The 21,685-nt window shown below is 41.6% G+C and overlaps 2 protein-coding genes across 4 annotated transcripts in view; one reads left to right on the top strand and one right to left on the bottom strand.

Annotated features, from left to right (window-relative positions):
- The window catches only part of coro7 (coronin 7), a 125,689-nt gene extending 111,152 nt beyond the window's left edge, over positions 1-14,537 (bottom strand). For both annotated transcript variants that reach the window (XM_026164950.2, XM_026164947.2), the window contains exons 1-7: positions 14,367-14,537; positions 12,724-12,820; positions 12,184-12,264; positions 11,947-12,017; positions 10,746-10,932; positions 9,600-9,676; positions 5,109-5,159 (exon numbers count right to left, since the gene is read on the bottom strand). In XM_026164950.2, coding sequence (XP_026020735.1) covers positions 5,109-5,159; positions 9,600-9,676; positions 10,746-10,932; positions 11,947-12,017; positions 12,184-12,264; positions 12,724-12,820; positions 14,367-14,426 — 624 coding nt within the window. In that variant the 5' untranslated portion in view covers positions 14,427-14,537. The remainder of the gene's footprint in view (positions 1-5,108; positions 5,160-9,599; positions 9,677-10,745; positions 10,933-11,946; positions 12,018-12,183; positions 12,265-12,723; positions 12,821-14,366) is intronic.
- A 328-nt stretch (positions 14,538-14,865) lies between these two features.
- Positions 14,866-19,933, top strand: dnaja3a (DnaJ heat shock protein family (Hsp40) member A3a). Of its 2 annotated transcripts, XM_026164946.2 has the most exons (12): positions 14,866-15,124; positions 16,134-16,276; positions 16,363-16,446; positions 16,550-16,756; positions 16,895-17,047; positions 17,130-17,277; positions 17,886-17,950; positions 18,066-18,194; positions 18,286-18,401; positions 18,485-18,582; positions 18,740-18,872; positions 19,130-19,933. In XM_026164946.2, the coding sequence occupies exons 1-11, from the start codon at positions 14,881-14,883 to the stop codon at positions 18,856-18,858; spliced, it is 1,506 nt and encodes a 501-aa protein (XP_026020731.1). In that variant the 5' UTR covers positions 14,866-14,880; the 3' UTR covers positions 18,859-18,872; positions 19,130-19,933. The 2 variants fall into 2 exon arrangements, with proteins under 2 accessions (XP_026020731.1, XP_026020730.1); XM_026164945.2 differs by lacking the exon at positions 18,740-18,872.
- The last annotated feature ends 1,752 nt before the right edge of the window (positions 19,934-21,685 follow it).

Here is a 21,685-nt window from a genome sequence, read left to right as displayed (position 1 = left end):
AGACGGCTTAACTAGGATATGTTATATGCCCAGTGAATGTGTGGTTAACAGATTTTTGCTTTAAATCATATAATGTTCTTCGGATGACATTAGTTGGCGGTTGATGTACTATTTAAAAATCTATTTGTAACTCTTAAACCCAAACGTATGTTGAAGGATATCTAGAAGTTTATCAAAAAGCCCCTTTACTTGGAAAAAAATAAAAGATGTCCAGAGGAAAAAACGAAAAAATTTAATCTGAAATTGAACCCGTCTTCCGTGCGCCAACTACCTAACAACTGTCGCTTGTGCACATACATACACACTTGCACTGATTACAGATGCAGTATATACACTGCTCTTTCTGTCCAAGACCTTAATTACCCTGTGCAGTCTTATTTCCCATAAATACAGCAGGAGCAGGGCTGTAATTAGGGCCTATATTTACTCCACCTGGCTAAGGGAGAACCCAATTCAGTGCTGGCCACAGGGATGAGCAAGCCCCACTCAACTAGGCTGCCTTTGGAGGAACCAAGGCACCAGCTGTGTCCCAGCTCATGGTTCTGGATGCTGTGGAGGATGAGGAGTGCCTCGCAAAATCCAATCAGGTGCACAATAAAACCTGTGTCACAGTTCCTAATACTGTATTTGCTGGAATGATCTCCACAAAATACTTAATTTGAAAGAATTCATCCCATAACACAATAGAAGCTGTTTCCTAAACCATCTTTGCAACCCATCTCTTAAACTATCTCATCTAACTTTTGCTTGTCTTCTGCTTAGGATTCTTAATTCCTATTTTTCTTATTGTTTGCGTGTGAAGTCCCAGTCAACTACCCCTTAGCAAAGTGTTTATGTATTGACTGGTTGGCAAGTTGCAGCTGGAGGTGGCTGGTAGCTGCTGTAAAATTGCTTCCTAAAGCCCCACTCACTCCTAGTGGCCTAAACAGCAGTCTATGCCCCTCTGGCAATGACAGGTTGCTAGGGAAAACTGTGTATTCGCTGACCAGATGGTGAGTTGCTGAAGGTTGCCTGTAGCTGCAAGATTAAATTTATTGCAAAAAGGTATACAGTGCTGTACAGAAAACCATGTTGCCATTGGTTTGCATAGCATCAGATCGCCACGGTAACGTACAGATGCATAGAGGATCAACTCTGGGTTCAGTATCTACTGATTCTTTGATATGAAAGGTCAGGAATTAATCCACCAACCTTCTGACCGTTCGATGACCTGCTCTTTCAAATGAGTTCTTAAACGTATAATGCAAAGTGGAATTCAGCTGAACCGTAAACCTCTTTGCAACCGGTTTCACCCAGTGAAAGGCATGAACCTCTAGCAACCACACACTAACTGGTTGGGGAATACAAATTCATCCCTAGTAAATAGTAGCCACCTTGGTAGTCGCCGACCCGCGTCTAGGACAGTGTGATGGGGGCTTTTACACTGCATGTCATTTAATGGTTTTAGCAGGTGAGCTGCATGGCACTCCTGCTCTTCTAATTTTTTAACATTTCTCTTTAGCCTTGTTCTTGTTTTCGCAAGAGCCACCATTATAACAAATAACTCCTCATTATTACATCTACATGAGCGCACCTGCTTTTTGAGGAACCGATCAATAAGCCTGCATTTACCTTGAGTTATTTCTCATTCCTGTGATATATCCAGTGACTGTTAACTACCTAAAAATACCTGGAAAATACAAATTTCTTTTGCAGTCCTTAAGGGAGGAGGAGAATAGCCAGTACAATCACTTATTGGATCAGCACTACACAGATGAGTGTTGCAAATGATACGTCGGCTTCCTTCCAAATTCGGGCAAAAGAAAAACATTTCTGTTAGATGTATACATTTCACTTTGTTTACTCCAGGGAAATTCGGATTGAAAATTGGAGAAACTCGTGCTTTACCCTAATGCTCCCCAGCTTTCTTACAATATCCTTCCCCCAGAAGTCTTTTCAGAGAAGAGTTGCGGCGTCTCCTGATGAAGACAACTGACTGGCGCTCAAGCAGGAAGGAAAACAGACCTCCCAGTGAGGTTACAAATTCGCATAGTTTGGCCATTTCTCTGCCCCTCTGTTTACTTTGTGGCCACAATGGCCGTTCCCTGCCATCGCATCACATCTACAACAACAAACCATTGAAAATGCAAAGTGGAGAAAGTGCTTGAAAATGCCTTCATGTCAGAAACAAACAAACTATTTTGTGGAATCTCATCGAAACCACTCATGCAATGTGAAATGTTGTGCTATGTTATGTTTTATGGTGTCGAACTGCTTTGTGGCTCCCACTCTTCTCTGCATCAGAATTACTGCACTCATCATGTTTCAGTGTGTTAAGGATTCAGCACCCACACCCTTCAGCAGATCTGGTGCTAATAGGAGTGGCAGTGGCTCTCCCATTCTTTTGACAGAGAAACACATCTGAAAGCTGTATGGGTGAGGTTCTGCCCACTCTTCAGAGGGCCCAGACCAAAGCTTTTCAAAGCAGGACCTTCTGGTTTTCTGTTATAGAAGCAAAAGAAGAAAGGGAGAGAATGCAAAACCAAAAAGGCAAGAGCAAACCCTCTCATAACTTTGATCTGGATCCCAGCTCTCCTTGGTTTGAGGTGGTGAATTAATGTGCTGACTACAGAGAATCTCAGTTTGCTGAATCACATATCTGCACATATTAGTAGTCTGCGAGGCAAAGACACACATTAATCAGAGAAAGCAAAGAGAGAAACAAAGAGGGTGGAGAGGCTAGCAGACTTGGCTCAATGGTCTCTGAGTGTCCTTGCGGCAAGCAGTCTAAGAAAACTTTTTTTAAAGCCACAAACCATTTTTGAATTGACAATTTTGTTGCAGACCAGCTGGGAGAGGGAGGGATAAAAAGAGTCTAAAGGAGTCTATCATTAGCTTCTTATATATCTTATACAGAAAATAAAAAAGAAGAAACGAGAGTTAAGCAAGCATAAAAACAAGAGTAAACCTTCAGTCTGTCTCCTACTGTGGTTGCTTACTACATTAATAAAGATCTCTGACAATAGCTGCACTGCTTAGATAGAAAAGTGTTGACAATGCATTTGTTATCTCTTGTAATAAAGGAAGTAATATGGAAGATGTGGCACAGGGAGAATGTGACATAATTTAGCCTTTTTCTAGCCATATAATACTCAGTCGTTTCTAGTCTTAGCAAATGCTCTGCCTGTTTTTTTTTAAGTTTTTCATGCCATAAGCTGCTTTTTAAATTATTTTGATTCCAGGCCTTATACTTGACCATTTTCAGAAGAATCTTTTTAGTTTGTTAAACCACTTAACACTGATCTACGAATCATTCAAACATTAAAAAAGACACCAGTCTACCCATGCATTTTAAACTTACTCTTTAAAAACATTCTAGTGAAAATGGAAAAATGTGAACGTGAAATGGCAAATATAATCTTGATTTTGAACCCCTACTCCCAAAAGAGACACATCAGGTAATCATTGTGAGTAACTTTGATTCAGTTCTGAACAATACTCTGAGAGGAGCAGCAATTATTGTTGTGAATGAACGGATTGTTGATAGATGCCTCTCGACTGCATCCACTGAGCTCATCAGGTCATCGACCAAATGAGCTAAGACTCAATCAAAAAATGTATGTGGATAAAAAATGATGGAATCTCCAGGATTATTCAGATGCAGCAGAACTGGGAAGAATAGATGTGAAGTGCAAAATCTGTGCAGTACTCGTTTAGGAAATTTTTTTTTAAACTGACCCAAAGACCTTGCCTTTTCACGTATTTGGTTCTCCCCATTCCTAAAATGTCCTAGTGCAGCATATCCCCGCCACTAGGAACCACTGGCTCCTACTGGAGACACTGTTTGAGACAGACAGACTACCCAGCACTGATTTAATCTAAACTAATGACACCCTTTGGCTGCACCAAGTTGCCTGGAATATCATATTTTCAGGCAATTTATAGCACTGCTGGACACATCTTCTTAAAGTCTGCATTGGATTTCTGGGGAGAAAATCCTCCTGTGCAGAAAATTCCAACAGGCTGCAGAACAGCAGTGTGCTAAAATGACATCAACACTGAGACACCTGATGTAAACAACTGGGTTCAAAGACTGGAGAGAATCAGCTCATGTTACCTCAGAAAACAGACACCCATTCACTCCATTATACAGGCAGTAAGACGTGTGGCACAAATAAAATCATCTGCATACCCTTTCCTTTGCTGCCTCGCTGACTTCAGAGACATACCTCTGAAACTGTAACCCTTACATAAAGGTCTCGAAAGATTCAAAACAAATAAAGAACACATGGGCGAGTACATACTGTGCAGTGTGAGCAGATACAAATGTCTTCACATGTTCGCAGGTGCATGAACCCACAAATATGCTTCACTTCCATACAGCCTGCTGTGCCTTCCAGGTATTTCTGTGATATAATATATTAAAGCTGCTGCTTCATGTTGTGTTTTTGCAAGATTCTTTATATTTACAAATGTGAACAAGAGACCATCAGGCACAATACTACCCCAGTAATTAAATCAGCCTGGGAGGTCCACTGTGGAAATGTGTGAGATTATTTGCACTATACTGAGCTGCCTCTCGCAACACTCACTCATGCCTCCCCCACTTCATCTTTTCTTCCTCATCCCCTTAGCACACAAATGCCCTACCACTCCACTCCCTCATTGCTGGTGGATAAAATTGGCTCAAAGCTGATTCCCAGTGGAGGAGAAAGGGGAAAAAAAGGAGGGATGAGGGCTGGGATGGGTACCCGTGGGAATTAAAGAGCAGCGATGACATCGTGTGCAGCACTTCCATAAATCAGTAGTAGATGAATTACTGTGAGTGGCCAGTGGTGAGCATTCTTGGTTACTGTTAACATGTTTGTCACTAGATGGAGTGCGGGAAAGTAAAGGGGCTTATATTACAGTAAATGGCAGTAGAGCACAGTGACAATGAACAGGGTGGTTATTCTACCAATAGGTACTTTGAAGAGAGATGATTTTCTATTTCTTCTACACTGTAAACAAAATCCCACGCCACAAAAAAAAGCAAGAAGTGGACCACAGTTACAAGTGTTACAATGCCCAGAGAGCAGCTGCAGTTGTTCCTTTGGCAGCATTGTGATGACTTTTTACTGGAGACTTACCTGAACAGGTGCCAGCTGGGCTCGGGGATCAAACACGCGGATCATCTTATCCTATCCAAGCATTAAAGAAAGAGAGACTTAGTAAGTCAATTAGCAATATTAGAAATTTTTATTATTTTTGATACATGACACAAATATTAAGAGGGCCAATTTAAACTGGGACTTTTTAAAAACCAAAAAAATTATGTCTGTGTTGTAATTTCCTCTTTTTCCTTCTGTGGAAAAAAGCTCAATGGAAAGGGGCTTTTTTTTTAAGTATTTTTAAAAAAAAGTCTATATATCTATAGTAAAATTAAGAAAGAGCAACACAAGCTCTCCAAAGTGCCCTTATTCATCAGCGTGATCTCACTGATTCATTGTTAGCAAATGCAACCCAGTGACCTCGCCGTGGCCTCCCGTGCCGTGACCCCGGCCAGCCCAAACATGCATTAGGCATCAATCAAAGCAGCCAATCACAGTGGCTCCTATGTGATTGGAAGGAAATGGGGGCTTAATGGGATCAAACTGTGACTGTGAATGTGAATGTGTGTCTGCAGCACGACCGTGATCACCGCAACGGCCTAACGTGAGGAGCTGACAGCAGGCAATACTCTAAAGGCAAAACCATCGGCACTTTTAAAGATATACTATGCTAACTGTGATGCAGTTAAAGTCACAAAAAGATGAGCTCTGTGCAACAGAATATAAATAAAGAGCTACATTTTTCCGATTTTTTTAACTTGAGTAGTAAACAAGGGTAATAACTAACGTTCTGCTTCTTTCTCTGCCTCTCCACTCGTGTGTGAGTGAAGCCCACCCACGAGTATGATGGCCCAAAGCTGTGTCTTCAGGCCGCTGTGACCTGGGGCTAAGCCAAAGACTCAGAAGGCAGACATACACACAAACACACCCACATGGGCCACAGCCCACCTGCTGCCAAAATGCCAGATTTGGTCTAAAACCAATCTATGAGCTCTAAACTATCTCTAAGTGGTAAAGATTTATTTGTGGAGCTTATTTTGGGAGATAGTAAGCTGGTGCTGCCCCTAACAATTATGTCCATGATTTATTTGAATTATGTTGTGAATGCTGAAACCTTCAATGCAAACCTTAAACCTTCAATGCAAACACATACATGCCGACTCTCTCACATAAGATATGGAAGAGGACACCAGCTTGTGCAAATACACAAATGAGAGGTTTCTCACATACAGATGTTCTCCAGCAAGCAAACGCGAACACACACACACCTTGTTAAGCCTATGACAACAACAACACATATAAACTTTACCTAAACTCATAAATGCAGAGTGGCCAGATAGCCTTGTGTGTGTTTATGAGTGTGTTTGTGTGTGTGTGTGCTGAGAAAGCTGCTGTATAATCAAAGTGATGGAGCCTCATTCTCAAGCTGCTGTTAATGAGTTTTCGCCACTTGTGTGTTGCACACAACTTTCACATGTGTGCAAACACACACACAGATGCTGGGAATCTTCGGCGAGGGCTGCTCTCTCACTCCAACTTCACTCATCAAACACACTGTCCTGCCAGCTTGTTGTTTCCCATGGTTACTAGTGTAGTGTAACTGTGACTGGCAGTTTGGGATCACACAAACTTTTAACCAGTGATTCTGTGCTCTGTGGGAGACAGAGCACAGATAAAATTCAAAATTCAAGGTGAACCGTGGGGCATAAACCCACAGACACCTCACTTCCAGACAGCATACCACCCAGGCCCGTCCATCATTCAGATAAACAAGGGCCTACCTCCATCCCTGCTCACACTACCTGTGGGTTTCATTGCACTGAATGCTGCCTTTCTCCACAGTGTGTCATAAATACACATCTCTCCAGGTTCAAATGAGGCCTGTCATGATTCTTGCTCCTCAGGGTGGTGGTCTCCCCTTCATCTTCCCCCAACCCAGCCCTGTGCGCAGTGTTTACCCTACAGGAGGGCTGGAGAGATTGGACCCACATGTTGGCAGGCCCTATTTGCTTTAATAAGCTAGATTGGGGAGACTGAAAGGGGCCTTTTGGTTAAATGACACCAGAGCCCAATGGGGCAAGAACCTCAGAGGCCTCACAGCCTCTGATCTTGCACCCCACCCCACCGCCACACCTCTGCACACTTGTTTCTGAGGTGCCTGGTTCTTTCCGTCTAAGTCTCACTTTGGACAGAAAGGCTTGTTAGCTCCGGTGAAGGCTATTATCCTGTCAACTTAATGTCATCATTTGGACACAATCCATGACTGCTGGATTAATTTGTTACTTGTCAGAGAAAAGACAAACAAAGGGAGCCTGGGCCAACAATGTTACCTGCTAATTACATGCATGTGGCATATTTCTGTGTCAAAGTTTATTTGGTCTCAAGCTCAAGTAAGCTCATTAAGTATTTGTCATATTTTCATATCAATCACTTAATTTGAGCTTTTAGTAAAGTTTACTCTAGTCCATAATGTGACAGTTAAAACAGTGTACAACAGAATAATATTTAAAAAATGATCCCTGGGCTCTTTCTATATTCAAAATATACTCATCAAATAATTCCCTCTAAACTTATAAACTTCTATTCCTAAACAGATTTAAACCACGTCCTTTCTTCTTCTTTCTTTGCCTAAATTATTAACACCCAAACAGAAAACCCTTTGGCCATAAAGACACAGCTTTCCAGACTTCCTTTCTTGAGCAATTAATTTAGTTTATTTCATGCTTTTCCTATAAACCACATACCCAGTGGAGATGTCAAACAAGCACTGTTCACCAGATTCTAATTCTTCTTATTGGGTTTGGGGCTCAGGGGTCAGGTGGGGGCAAGACAAAACAAAGGCCTTGATATATTTATCCTTTGTACGCAGCTTGTTTCCATTATTAGAGCCTTTATTGCCAAGAGACTGAAGTTTCCAGTCTGATGAAGAAAAGCTCCACAGGCCTTCTGTTTTAATATGTTAATAATGATGCCAAAAACATTAATAAACGGTAAATTACATCTTTTGCTATAAAATTGGTTTTCTAAATGTATCCCCTTTTCCCCTCTAAAGACCTGCTCAACAGTTTCTGATCTAATGTGTAATGTGACCCCCACCCTTTTTTATAAGTTTGACCCGTGTTAACAGTTTTCTGAAATTAACTCATATAAACAGATAAAGTGCAGCAATGTTCAAAGTGGGGCTTTCTGCACTCAGTGTGAGACACTGACTGCATCTAGTGGTCACAAACCACAACTGCAACTAGAGCAATCAACCCTCCGTCCATATATTAGAGGGTTACAGCATTCACTTTAAATCACTGTAACGTACAGTCACAGTAAAAAGAAAGTACGTCTATGATTTAATGCATTAGGATTTAATGAAAATAATCTGTCCCTAAAAGGGTCTTAATATTTAGTAAATACAACCCCAGATGAATTACATCACACGATATATTATTTTAATGTGACACTATTATATATTTAACAAAGTCAAAATGCAGAAGCAGTATGTGAAAAACTGAAAACATCTTTACTGATTGCATAGGAATTAAGAGAGTAAGTAGCAGCCACGTGCTGCTAATCAAATGTACTTGATTAATTGATCATCAGTAAGTGTGAGCACCTCCATAAAAGCAGAACTTTTGTCAGTTTGCTCGATCAGTCCAAAGAGGACATCAATTTCTCTGAACTTACAGAAGCTGTTTTTGTTGCTCATCAATCTGGTTATAGAGTCATTTCCAAACAATCTGAAGTCAGTTCAGTGAACTAAAGTATTCACAAGTGGAAAACATTCATGATTGGTGCCAATTTTACCAGCAGTGAAAGCCCCAGTAAATTCAGACTGTACTGACCTTGGGGTGAACTGACTTTAATGTTCAGACAAACAGCAAAAAACCCAAGACCTCTATCTTAGACTCTACAGGCCTCAGTTAGCATGCTAAATGGTAAAGTTCAGTAAAAGGGATGGGGAGGGTTGTCTTTCTTCTCTAAAAAGAACATGCACGGCATTTCAGCAAGAACATGTGATACCAACTTTTAAGCACAGTGGTGGAGAGGTGATGCTTTGGGCTAGTGTAGAAGTGACAGGGCCTGGACATTTTGCAGTTATTGAGTAAACCATGGACTCCTCTGTAAACCAAAGTATTCTTACTCAAATGTGAGCCCATCTGTCTGACAGCTGAAGCTTGACCAAATTTCTATCATGCAACAGGACAATGATCCAAGGTGAAAGACCCAAGGTGTTACAGTGGCCTAGCCAAAGTCCAGACCCCAGCCCGACTGAAATGCTATGGTGTTACCTTAAGAGAGCTGTGCATAAGAGAATGCCCATAAAACCTCAATGAACTGAGTGGGCCAAATTCCTCCACAATGATGTGAGGGACTGATAAAGAAAAACAAGTACTTCAAGTTATTGCTGCTACAGCTGGTTCTACAAACTGCTGAATCGTGAGGTTTCCTTAGTTTTTTTTTTTTTTTACACAGTGCTTGTGCATTTTGGCTTAGTTTTGACTAAGACTTAACATCCTGTTCAGGTTGAGCTGTCCTCACCTTGCAGGAGGAAGCCAAAAGAGATCCATCGAGTTTCCAGCCGAGACTCTGCACCTGGTCACCGTGCTGCTCTAGAACTGCAAACACGCAATGGATCTTTTAAAGTGGTAGAAACTGGAAATAATGTTAATGTTAGACAGTGACAAAACAATGACAAAGAAAGTTAAAATGGTTTGGAAAGAAAGAGGGAAGCGAGGACAGATTGACAGCACAAACACAGACAAGACAAAAAAGAAAACAAAACACACACATCAATGTAAAGAGGTCACTTCATGAAAATGCAGGGAAGAGATGAGGCCATAAATCAAGCACACAGTGTTCAGAAAACACAACAATAAAAGTATGAGTGGTTTACACCTTTCACCAGTGTAGGCATATGTAAGAAATTCAAAGCATGGCACGTGTAAGCTGAAGTGCCATAAGTGATCACAGCATAGCTTGTGTGAATCATTTCACCATGACACACACCAAAAAATGAAGGGTGCTCTTGTTAGGACAGTGCCACACAAAGTAAAAGTGAAGAGCGAAAAAACAAACAAATAAACACAAGAACCCAAACACACGCTCACTTAGATGCACATTTTCTCATTCAGATCTTGCTCCTTGACCACACATGGAAAGAAAACTACAAATGAGGGCGATGAAAGACACGGTGGCAGGTTGGATCAGCAGTGAGCAGCAGCAGCCAGGCCAGCTGTCATGGGGGGGTGGAGAAGGAGGGACACAGTATATGTGTGTGGGTTGGGGTTGTTTTTTGTTTTTTTTTTTGGGGGGGGGGGGGGGGGGTGAGGCCAGAGGATAGTGATTATATCCTGAGGCCAATCCAAGGAGACTGGGGCCAGGATTGCAAACCAAAACATTACCTCTGCTGCTCCAGCACTTAGACAGAGCCACAGGGCTGTAAAACGTAGGCAGTGTCAGTGAGAGAGTCTCCAACACAAAAAAAGGGCAAGCACTTCACTCCACTCCATATATAAACTTTTGTTACACACAGAAACAAAATGCGGCACATTTACTGACAACTAACTGACACAGACTGAAATGTTACATGTGAAAAACAGCACGGCACATGATGTACGAACAAAGATTTTGAGATTTGTTTCAAATAAAAAAATTTAACTGTGCTCAGCTGCTGGTTGTAGTTACCTGCTAGCGGTGCTTCCTGGCAGTTGGTGTCCCAAATCTGAGCAGACTTAGTGGTGCCAACAGCCAGCAAGCCAGAGGAGGTGGGGTGGAAGAGCACCAGCTCGAGCCTGCCCTGACCTGGCCGCAGGGTCAGCTCTGGACTGCTGGACTGCTCCTGCGCCAGATCACACAAACGCCACAGCTTCACCTGCGCACACGAAAGGACTAAAAATAAAGATAATGGCTCTTTCTCCCTCTTCCTGCCATCTCTGTATCCATTTCAGGGAAAAAACAAACCTTCATCCCTTTTCTCCCCCTCTCCCTCCTCTTAGCAAAACAAACAATACGGCTAGATCAGGTGATTCTGAATCCTCCCTTAGTTACACTACAATAGGCCTAAGCTGCTGGGAGGATTCCCATAATGCACTGAGGGTTTCTTCTTCACTCACTCACTAAATGTGTTTATACATGACTCTGCATTTAATCATTAAGTATTATTATTGTGTGGCTCTCTTCTACAGTGTGTTTTTTGTCCTCTCTCCCTCCCCTCACCAACCGGTCATGGCTAGGCTAAGCAACCATAAGACTGCAGGAGCTGTGGTTGTCTAGCCTCACAAAGGGAACAAACTGTGTGAAGAAGATCAATACAGCATGTAATTAAAATATCAAAGTGTAACATCAACCAGGCCGTCAAATGATGTATTTCTCTAAATGTTGAATAATTTGGGGTCTGGGCTCATGTTATGTTTCTAACATCAATATCAGATTACATGAAAATTTATGAAAAAGAGTTTATATAAAGTCTAGTTAAGTCAGGAAAAACACACAATTGAGATCACGTTTCCCAGACATTTTCCCTGCTCAGCACAACCAAGCTGGTGAAACAATATGACGTGCTGGCAAAAGATAAGAGGAGAGAAAGTGTTTTGCAGATGCGGGGCATTGCAGATCACTTTGTTTGTGTGTGCGGCAAAAGTTGCATATCTTTACGGGTCTGTGAGGTAAACCGAGCTGCTGAGTATGAAGACGCAGGACCCCGCTCAGCACATTCCAGTAAGCTGGGGCACCTGTGGCTGAGAGAAAGGAGTCTTCAAAACGTTTAAATAGGAAAAACAATTCAAAATCCTGGCAGGAATAACAAGGCCTGAGACGATGGAACGTTGGCTTATGAGTATATTTGAACGAACAAGGTCAGAAAGAAGTAGGACACTGAACAGCTCACCGTTTCATCTACTGAGCATGTTGCCAGGAGACTATCATCAAAAGGAGAGAAGTCCATGTCAGTCACAAGATCTGACAGGAGAGAAGGAAAATTAATTAATAGACATTAGCATAAGATATTAGAACCAGGTCATGTGTCTACTTTCACTTCTGAGAAACATCATGTAGATTTCTCATGTGATTTCTGTTTTTAAAGAGTTTAAGAGGCAATCAAAAGGATTAAAAAAAAAAAAACTACCAGAATGGCAGGAAATCTGGGTGACAGCCCGCTGGCCGTCTGAGCCTGGTTGGACTGAAGACAGGCCCAGCATGCCTCCACCTGTGGACACGTACAGCAGACAGGAAATGTCAGGAATTATCCTTTCAAAAATTCAAAATGTTCCTTCTAACTGTGTTTGATTTTTAGGTTATGTTATCTTGATATTCTGAACTTGGGTAACAGCAGTATAAACATGACTCATACTGTAAAAAGTGGATACTTCTATCTGACAAAGATAAGCCTGAGTAAATTCAAATGTATTTTTAACGTGATGATTTTATTTAAGAAGCGGAAAAAACAATCGATCCAAACCTATCTGGCCCTATTTGAAAAGTAACACCCCACCCTTGTTAACTCCTGATTTAACTATAATTAACCACATTTTTGAAAAGCTGAGTTCAGTTTCAGTAATCAACCCAGGTTGGAAAACCTTACAAAGACATCAGGAAGGGGGCAAATACCTTTTCACAGCACAGTATAAGGGAATGTTACTGTTCTGCCAAACCTTTATAGTCTTACCAGCCTGCTCAGTATTGAAAGCCACCAGCTTGGAACTTGCTTTGATGTGGTTGCCCTGGGAGGCAAAGGAGCCAGCATGGACATTGTTGATCCACTCCTAGTGGAAACACATGGGTTTAATAATGCGCAAGCATAAGTCAATGCAAAAAAGACCACAAACAACCATCTCCTCTTTGTTTCATAATATTAAGCCACACACTGTCACAACCATAAAAAAAAAGAAAAAGAAAGCAAACGCTGCAATAAACAGGAAGGATCTGACAGAGAGCACACACACATGCACGCATGAGTGGGAAGGAAGTGGAAGTCCTCCCTGCTTTGCACAGCAGAGAACTCTTAAAACTCTTTCATAACATTAACAAGGCAAGAGCAGCTAGAGGAAAGTGTGTCTGTACAGCATGCTCCAGTAAGTACTGCTGCGCTGCTATTCAGGAAACTAAGAGCAATCCTGATGGTCATTCAGCCGCTAAAGGGCACTTTGACAGCTCCGACAGCCTTGCAGAAGAGATGTATTGCTGCTCTGTTCATCCATTTCAAAGCACTCTTTGCATTTATTGCAACAAAACTAGACATGTTTGTGTCAAAAGCGAGGTAGACAACAAATGCAAATACATCACACTAGAGGCCGTTTCAATCCCAAACAAAATCACAACATATGACTTAACTTAAATTCCTCAATCTAAACCACATATAATGCTGATTATTACAATAACTGAGTCTATAAAACTTCTAGTTATATCATCTGAAAGACAACTTTATGTTCACTGGTCACTTTCTTTCACTACCTTTTTTAAATTCCTCTGCAGGCCTATGATTTGAAGTAGCTTTGACATAAAATTGCTTTCTTTTCTCATTCTAGCCACATAATCCTGCATCTCCTCTTGACCAACATTTCACCCCTGCACTGAGTATAAAATGTCAGCACACAGACACATGACTTCACATTAAATCTGCTCTCCGGTGCAAAGGGCTAGTTTAACATTCACAAGAGCAAAGCACCACCTGCTGTCTTAAACCCCGGGCACAGATTTGTAGAGATACCACTGTTTCTGTGCATGCCAAGGATTGCCTCGGCTTTAAAAATAAAATTAAAAAAAAAAAAGCTGGGGATTACATTATAATATACACCTCACAAAGCAGAGCTTTAGGCGTTTAAAGTTGAGAAAGAATTGGTCCAGATTTGTATGCAAGACACTGCAGTCCAGTCCAGACATGTCAACAATTGCAATCTGCAGGACTACTATCACTGAAAAAGAGGCAACTGTGGTAGTTATATGGTAGTTATATTATTATTATTATTTTCCTTTCCCAGTGGCTGAAAATCGGAGCAATCAAAACCATATAATACTGCAGCAAAGAGCTAATAAGCTATTTTAACACAAGTATGGTGATGTGCATCACCACAGCATCCTATCACGGCTGACAGCAGTGTGCAACCACAATGATTTCAGTCTTCACTAAGAGCCCACAGAACACTTGCATCTCCTGCTCTGAATGCTGTGCAGATTTCCAGATGCAGGAAGTTCAACATCCCTTGCAAACACGCAGGCGTTCCCCACAAAAGAGCACACCACAGAGCTAATTACCAACGCTAACGCTAGCTAGCAAATCTGCACCTATTCTGTTGCTCGCAAGCTACTCACATCTTTCTTGGCAATTTTCGGAGTGGTGTTTTTGAATTTGGAGGTCTTAAAGCGATTCATGCTGCCCTCTCAAACTGACTTTCGTGCCTTCCGGGTGTCTGTGTCGAGGTGGCTGGTACTCGGCAAAGGAGGGTTCCTTCTACAGCTGACAGTTCAGCCTTGCCGCTTAAGTGTTCGCTCGCTTTGCTCCACGGAGCTGTCCGACAGGGCGGGAGATTTGTTTCTGGATTGTTGCTGTCTTCACGCGCTACGCCGTGTTGCAAAAGGTGTGCATCCTCTTTCGTTTGTCACTTGTTATGTTCGATATACAGAGGAAAGTCAGGGGAAATTGAATAATTTTAGCCGGTCGTGATTTATATGATGTGACTTCTTAAGCAGAATTTATTTAAAAAAAGAAAAAGTGATTTAAGTTAAATTTTCAAAGCTCATATTTTCTTGAGAGAGTGACATCTCGGATTAAACAGAATATCTTTGGGGGGGGGGTTTAGTGGGAGACGCCCACTGTTTCCCGAACATGCGCAGAGCGTCTGGAGCGGCGGCCAGTGTAGCAATGATGGCGTCCTCGGCTGCTCGTTTCTCCTCACGTTGGATTACAGTCGCCGTGTCTTCAGGACAGCGGAGAGCTGTCAGTGCTATTGTGTGCTCTGGGCATGGAGAAGTCCGGAGTTTCTCTACACTGCGGGCCGAAAAACTGTGGCGCGATGGGAGCCTGGTGTGTGGCGGAGTGGGGAAAGCGGTGACATTGAGAGGGCTGTCAGGTAAGAGCTGTGTTAGCCATATGGTAGTAGCCTTAGCTAGGCTAGGCTAGGCTAGGCTATTCTAGGCTAATTGTTTTGAAGTTCACTCGAATGACGCAGGGTAAGACAGCTAAATAAAAGTGCCCTCATGACGGCTCAAGCAAACACTGAAGAAAAGACGAGCTTGGAGACCGGCGCATTTTTATGATGCACTCTCAAAGTTGATCAAATGTGATGCAGTCAGTCTTGCATACTTTGCAGCCATTAAGTTCAGTTTGCAGGAGACCGATGCCGGTGTTACATTTTGCTGTCAGACTGTAGATTTTGGCCTGGTCAGTAACTTAACACTAACATTAGACCTGTCAGTTTGACTAATTCACATGCTCCACATTTGGAGGGGGCTTTAGGGATCTGTGTTGTTTCTAGAATCTTCTGTCAGTTAGGGTTAGTCTAAGGATGCTTTCCATTCATGTCTTTTAGCATTATTTGTCACCTACACTCGCTAACTAACCGCAGAAAACAATGTTAAACACACTAATTAGTGACACAGTTACACAAACACCTACAGAAATATCCACAGCTTACTTACATTTTTATTCCACATCTTATTTTTCAAGAATTGTGTTATTGGAATAATCCCACAGAGGAAACCATCTAACATGATCCACAATACTTCTTGTACAGTGGATTTGTGGACAGATGAGCCACAACTTTAACTTTTTAGTTAAAAATGCACCACTGCATTTGGAGAGACATCTCATTTATCCATACATACCTCTTAGGATCACAGTGGGGCTACAGCCTATCCCAGCTGATATAGGCTACACCCTGGACAGATTGTCAGTCCATCACAGAGCTAACGGAGAGACAAACAACCACACATTCTCAGATCCACACTCTAGTGTTATTTGGTTGTAGATGCATCCAAGTTTTACATTAAAGCTGTCCTCCATCTGGCGTCTTTTTACTTGTCTGCATTTCTCTTTAAATGTCTTGAAACTGTACTCACACCTTTCACCCTGCTGAACAGTTCCAGGCCTCAAACCACCAAACGCTGTCTACACTCAGTCCTTTCACACAAGTGCCCCTGCCAGCAGCAAACAGGACTTTTACCAGGTTCTTGGGGTACCTCGCACAGCAACGCAGAAGGAGATCAAGAAAGCCTACTACCAGGTCTGTTCCTGCCTGAGATGCAGCTTGAACTGAGCACAGTAGTGTTTGCAGTAGCTGACGGTGTGTTCATGTTTGCTGTCCCTCAGATGGCTAAAAAGTATCACCCTGACACCAACAAAGATGACCCACAAGCCAAGGAAAAATTTGCTCAGCTGGCTGAAGCTTATGAGGTTTGGTTTTGGGCATTAATTCTACTCTAGATTTGCTTTGCTCATTGAAACCTATGAAACATCTCCAGGTTTTACCATTATTACCTTACTTTGTTCTTCATAGGTTCTTAGTGATGAAGTGAAGAGGAAGCAGTATGATACATATGGCACAGCGGGCTTTGATGCAGGTCAGGCGGGTAGAGGACAGCATTACTGGAGTGGACATGCCAGCAATGTGGATCCAGAGGAGCTCTTCCGCAAAATCTTTGGAGAATTCTCTGGAGGCCGCGGCTTTGGAGACTTCGGCGCCATATTTGATCAGCCACAGGAGGTTAGAGGGATATTGTGAAATAGGGTGAAGTGAAGACGAGCGATTCCTTAGCTGATTCTAATTGAAACAGTTTATTTTATCAATCAGAATGTCCTCTTCTTACATGTTTTATTTGTTTGTTTTGCCTCCCTCTCATAGTACATTATGGAGCTGACATTTACTCAGGCAGCAAAGGGAGTCAACAAAGAGATGTCAGTTAACATCGAAACAGCCTGCCAGCGCTGTGATGGTAAAGGCCACGAGCCAGGCACTAAGGTGCAACACTGCCACAACTGCAATGGTTCTGGCATGGTAAGAGCTCCAACAATCATCTCGTTTCTATCTCTTTTTTTTTCCCAAGTGTGTTATTAAACATTAATTTTCCCCGCTATAGGAAACAGTAAATACTGGCCCATTTGTGATGCGTTCCACATGTCGGCGCTGCGGTGGCAAAGGCACGGTCATTTCCACCCCCTGCAACTCTTGTCGTGGCACGGGACAAACCAAACAGAAGAAGACGGTGATGGTTCCTGTGCCTGCAGGTCAGTCACACTCAAGTCTGTTTATCTGACTACTGTTTACACGCTGCAAATACCTCAAGGATATGTTTGCATTCATTTTTAATGAGCAGGACCATGTGCCAAAGCAAGCTTTGCTATAGGCTGTTTCACAAAGTTATTGAAACATTGCCTAAAAGGGCAGCTTCACTGATGAACATTGAGTAAAAGATAGTTTAATCACTCAGAATTTGAAAGAATGCAAAGATAAAATTACTCTTAACTAGTTAAATACATAATGTGACTCGAGTAATGTAATCAGGGTTATTTTGGCTCCTTTTTTGTCCGTATAGTTATGCATATTAAATTGAAAATGGTCTTGTGCCAGAAAGTTAATTAGCTCTGTCCTAAATGTATAATTAAATAGTTGTGGACTGGAGGATAGTTTATCTCTGTATTGAGGTGTTTAGTCTAGAAAAACAAAATAGACATTTAATCTTAAAAATTTAAAGTATAAATGTAAGCGACATCTCCTCCTTGTACCTTTTAAAGCCTGCTGGTGTTGATCTTAATGGGATTATTCTTTGAGATGGATCGTTCCACTGTTCAAGTTAAAAGTCGTTTTAATTGATACTACATATTATGCCCTGCAGGAGTGGAGGATGGTCAGACCGTGAGAATGCCGGTTGGAAAGAAGGAGATCTTCATCACATTTAAGGTGGGTATTTGTTGCGCATCAGTTGCTGCTATTTAATGCTAATCTCATAGCCAGACCTTCCAGAAGGGTTTCCTTCTGAGCCTCTTTAATGGGATTGCCGTGTGATTGTGACCAGGTCCAAAAAAGTCCCATATTCAGGAGGGACGGCGCAGACATCCACTCTGACCTTTACGTATCCGTAGCGCAAGCCATCCTGGGCGGCACAGCGAGAACACAGGGCCTATATGAAACTCTGAATTTATCTGTAAGTAGAAAGTCTTGTTACCCGAATAACAACAACTTTGGGCAACATTTCAAACACATTCAGTGTAACAATTGACTGGATTTGTCTTTAGATCCCTACAGGCATCCAGACAGACCAGAGGATCCGCCTGTCAGGGAAGGGAATTGCTCGAGTCAGTGGCTATGGCTTTGGAGATCACTACATCCACGTCAAAATTAAAATACCCAAGTAAGACTGCACTGACATCCTTGCAGTGTAATTTAAAAATGTATTAAATCACAATAAAGCTAAAACCTTGTTTTCCTGTATAGGAATCTCACAGATAGGCAAAGAGCTCTGTTGATGAGCTACGCTGAGGATGAGACGGACATAGAGGGGACAGTAAATGGTGTCACTGCCACCACCACAGGTACACAGCTTCATCTGGTTTCCTGCTTTTTTCATTACCTACTTCTACCTTCTTCTGTGGTTTTTGCTATGTACTTCTGGTCCACTGAAATAAGATTGAGAAAGGAATTTCTGCCTAGTTGATAAACCTGGCTGATGGAGTATCAATCTCTGTCCAGGTGGGGGCAGCAGTGGTAGGCGGTCTGAGGCAGGGCAAAGAAAACATGACAACAAGGCAGAGTTGAATCAACAAGTTGGCTTCTTCTCCAAATTAAGGAAATTATTTAGTTCGTCCTGACAGCCACAAACCAGGTAGGACTGGTTACTGATTTATGTTCATCTCTCACTGAACCTTTTCTCGTGCTGTTGTTCACAAACAGTAAACTTTTTTAATATACTTTTTTAATACTTTGTTATCTGGTTTGTGGCTGTCGCATAAGAACACAGTGCATTTAGCCAGTTTAGGGATGTATCAGGTGTCTGCTCCTTATCTTTTCAATTTGGCTGTTTTTCTTGTTGTCTTAAGTTCTTTTTTTTTTTCTTTTCTTTTTTTTTGCTTCCTTTTCAAGGTAAAAGATCTTCCATGAACTGAGAGCCTCCATCAGTGTGTCAGAAGACAAGTAGGAGGACAACGGAAAGAGGAATACTGGGATTTGGACAACTGTAGTTCTGGATGGAGTATTACAGACCTACCTACCCAGCGCTGTATCAAAAACCAAGAGGATTATGCACTTTGTACCTCTGCCAAAGTGGATCCTGGAACAAGAAACCTCTGTTGAGCATCCATAGAAGCAATGGTGATAGCAAACACTTGTAATTTCTTATGTCAATGTTAGTTTTCTATTCTTTATCAGAAGAGAAACATAACGGTGATAACAGCATCCACATGCGCACAAATAAGTTATTGTATCCACAAAGACTTCAGGTGCAGTCTAAAGTTTTATTCAGGGTTAAACAATCCTGTTATTAATCTTTCAGTTCTGTATGCATCAGTTGTGTTTTCATGCTTGGGCTTCTCCGCTTCCTCAGCGCTGCCAGTCCTGGCAGGATAAACATCAAAATAAAGTTTGCTGTGGTGGGCTGGAGGTGTGTCAACAGTGGAAAGTAAAAGTCTCAGAATTATCATAGAAGATCGAACTGAACTGTTCAAACTGTGAAAACTGATTTATTCTGATCTGTCATGTTGCATTATGAGAGAGCAATTGATTTTAATCCTCAACCACAGTCCACATGTACATAAACAGCTGTAGAGCATACATTAATGCATCAATGTGCTATATAGAAGAGATACTGTACAGCTCTAATAAAGCTAGGGCCCAGAAAAAAAAACTTTTATGTAAAGTACAGAAAAAATAAAGTTCACAATGCTTTGACTCTGTCTGCACCTTAATGTTTAACATGTCTTTGTATATGCACTGATCGTTTCATTAGGTACACCCGTAAACAGAGATGCATTACAGCGCTACTGCTCCGGCACTTTTACATTTTCACTTTTTGTTGACATTGTCATCTTTTTATTGTGTGGAGGGCATTTGTCAGAGGCAAGATTTAGAAAAGTCAGCACAGGTATTAACAGCTGTACTACATAGCTGTAAGAAATAATTGGTAAAAACTTTAGATAATATTATAACCTAACAGAAACTAAAACTAAAGAGAGTTCCTCTGTTTTTCAAGTTCATTTTTTCCCCCGAAAGTAGTTTTTATATTGTTTTTCAGATCTAGTTTTAATTTTGCCTCATACCCCCTCAGGGATGGAATTTGTGTGATTCTCAAGCTCTGGTCCTCTACAGGCAGATGAAAGGCTTTGTGGTGTTGATTTTAGGGTTGACAAATCTTCTATAATAACCCTGTGAAATTGCAAATATTTCATCAAATCACGAGAGGTGGTTTCTGTCCAAGGCAACAATCTCTATCCTTCATTGATAATACTGTATGGTTCAAAAACATAAAGACAACAGCAGGGTACCAAAACACTATTACTGCTGGAGAAACACACACACACACACTTTAAGCAGGATGAGAAAGAAGATCCTGCAGAGCCTGGGTTCCATGGCGATGAAGGATTTAGCGCGTGTAATCAGCCAAAACTATAGAAATTATTCGCTTTTTTCTGACTCTTTATACCCTTTTTTAGTCTTATGTATGAGTAATGATGAGCTCATTCACTTTGTTTTATATGTGTAAATGAGTAAACTCATTCCCACACAAAGTGTCTACATTACCCTGTGCAACAAAAAGGTGATGAGCGAAAATAAAGGAGCATCTCTCAAAGGCTACGTTCACACTGCAGGTGTTAATGCTCAATTCCGATTTTTTGATCAAATCCGATGTTTTTGTCTGCTTGTTCACACTACAAATAAAATGTGCCAGCAAACGTGCTCTAGTGTGAACGCTCAAAGCGGCCCGCATGCGCAAAAGAACATGTCACACATAACGCGCTCTGTTTAGACCCACAGCAAACAATATTGTTTGATTGATGGCCCTTAAAATAAAGACTTCGGACTTCGTTTCCCAATTTTTGCTTTAAGTTATTTTGTTATTTACATAATAATGTAGATAACCTAATAATTATCCTTATTGCTGTTTTAGAGAGGAGCGGTGCTTCAAAGGATAGTTGCAGATTTCTGTCAGAATCTACAGATTATACAGTACAAATAAAACGTTCACGTTTCTCCAACGTTGTCTTCCCAACAGTTTCACTGATATCTACGCTGGATGGCCAGGAAGCGTTTGCGATGTCTTCTCCGGTGCTGATAATTGGTGTCTGTCTTGTGTCAGTGATGTAAAAGACGGATTTAATGTGACATGACCGTTCAAACAGCAGTCGCTTTCTAAAACATCGGATATGTATCGGATTCAGTACCACATACGAAAGTGACCCATCGGATTTGAAAATATCGGATTTGTGCCGTTCACACTGTCATACCATGATCGGATATGGGTCGCATAGTGTCAAAAAAATCGGATTTGATGCGCTTTCGCCTGCAGTGTGAACGTAGCCAAAGGTGTGCCAACATTAAACTTTAATTCAAAATCCAAAGAGGCAAGCATACCCTCCATCTGTTTTCTCTCGTTTTGTGGAGTGGTGGAGGACAGCACTATGAGTAACATAACCTGGCACCTAC

Source organism: Astatotilapia calliptera, chromosome 4 (genome assembly GCF_964374335.1).
Source record: "Astatotilapia calliptera chromosome 4, fAstCal68.1, whole genome shotgun sequence".
NCBI lineage: Eukaryota > Metazoa > Chordata > Actinopteri > Cichliformes > Cichlidae > Astatotilapia > Astatotilapia calliptera.
The sequence above is the reverse complement of the archived record's forward strand: the minus strand, read 5'-3'. Positions and strand labels throughout refer to the sequence as shown.

What these genes read in the sequence shown, in the direction of transcription:
- dnaja3a (XM_026164946.2), top strand. Translation starts at nt 14,881, where the DNA reads ATGCGCAGAGCGTCTGGAGCGGCGGCCAGTGTAGCAATGATGGCGTCC. An exon ending in GACATTGAGAGGGCTGTCAG is followed by an intron (nt 15,125 to 16,133) that starts GTAAGAGCTGTG and finishes CCTGCTGAACAG; the next exon opens with TTCCAGGCCTCAAACCACCA. An exon ending in GTCAAAATTAAAATACCCAA is followed by an intron (nt 18,402 to 18,484) that starts GTAAGACTGCAC and finishes TTTCCTGTATAG; the next exon opens with GAATCTCACAGATAGGCAAA.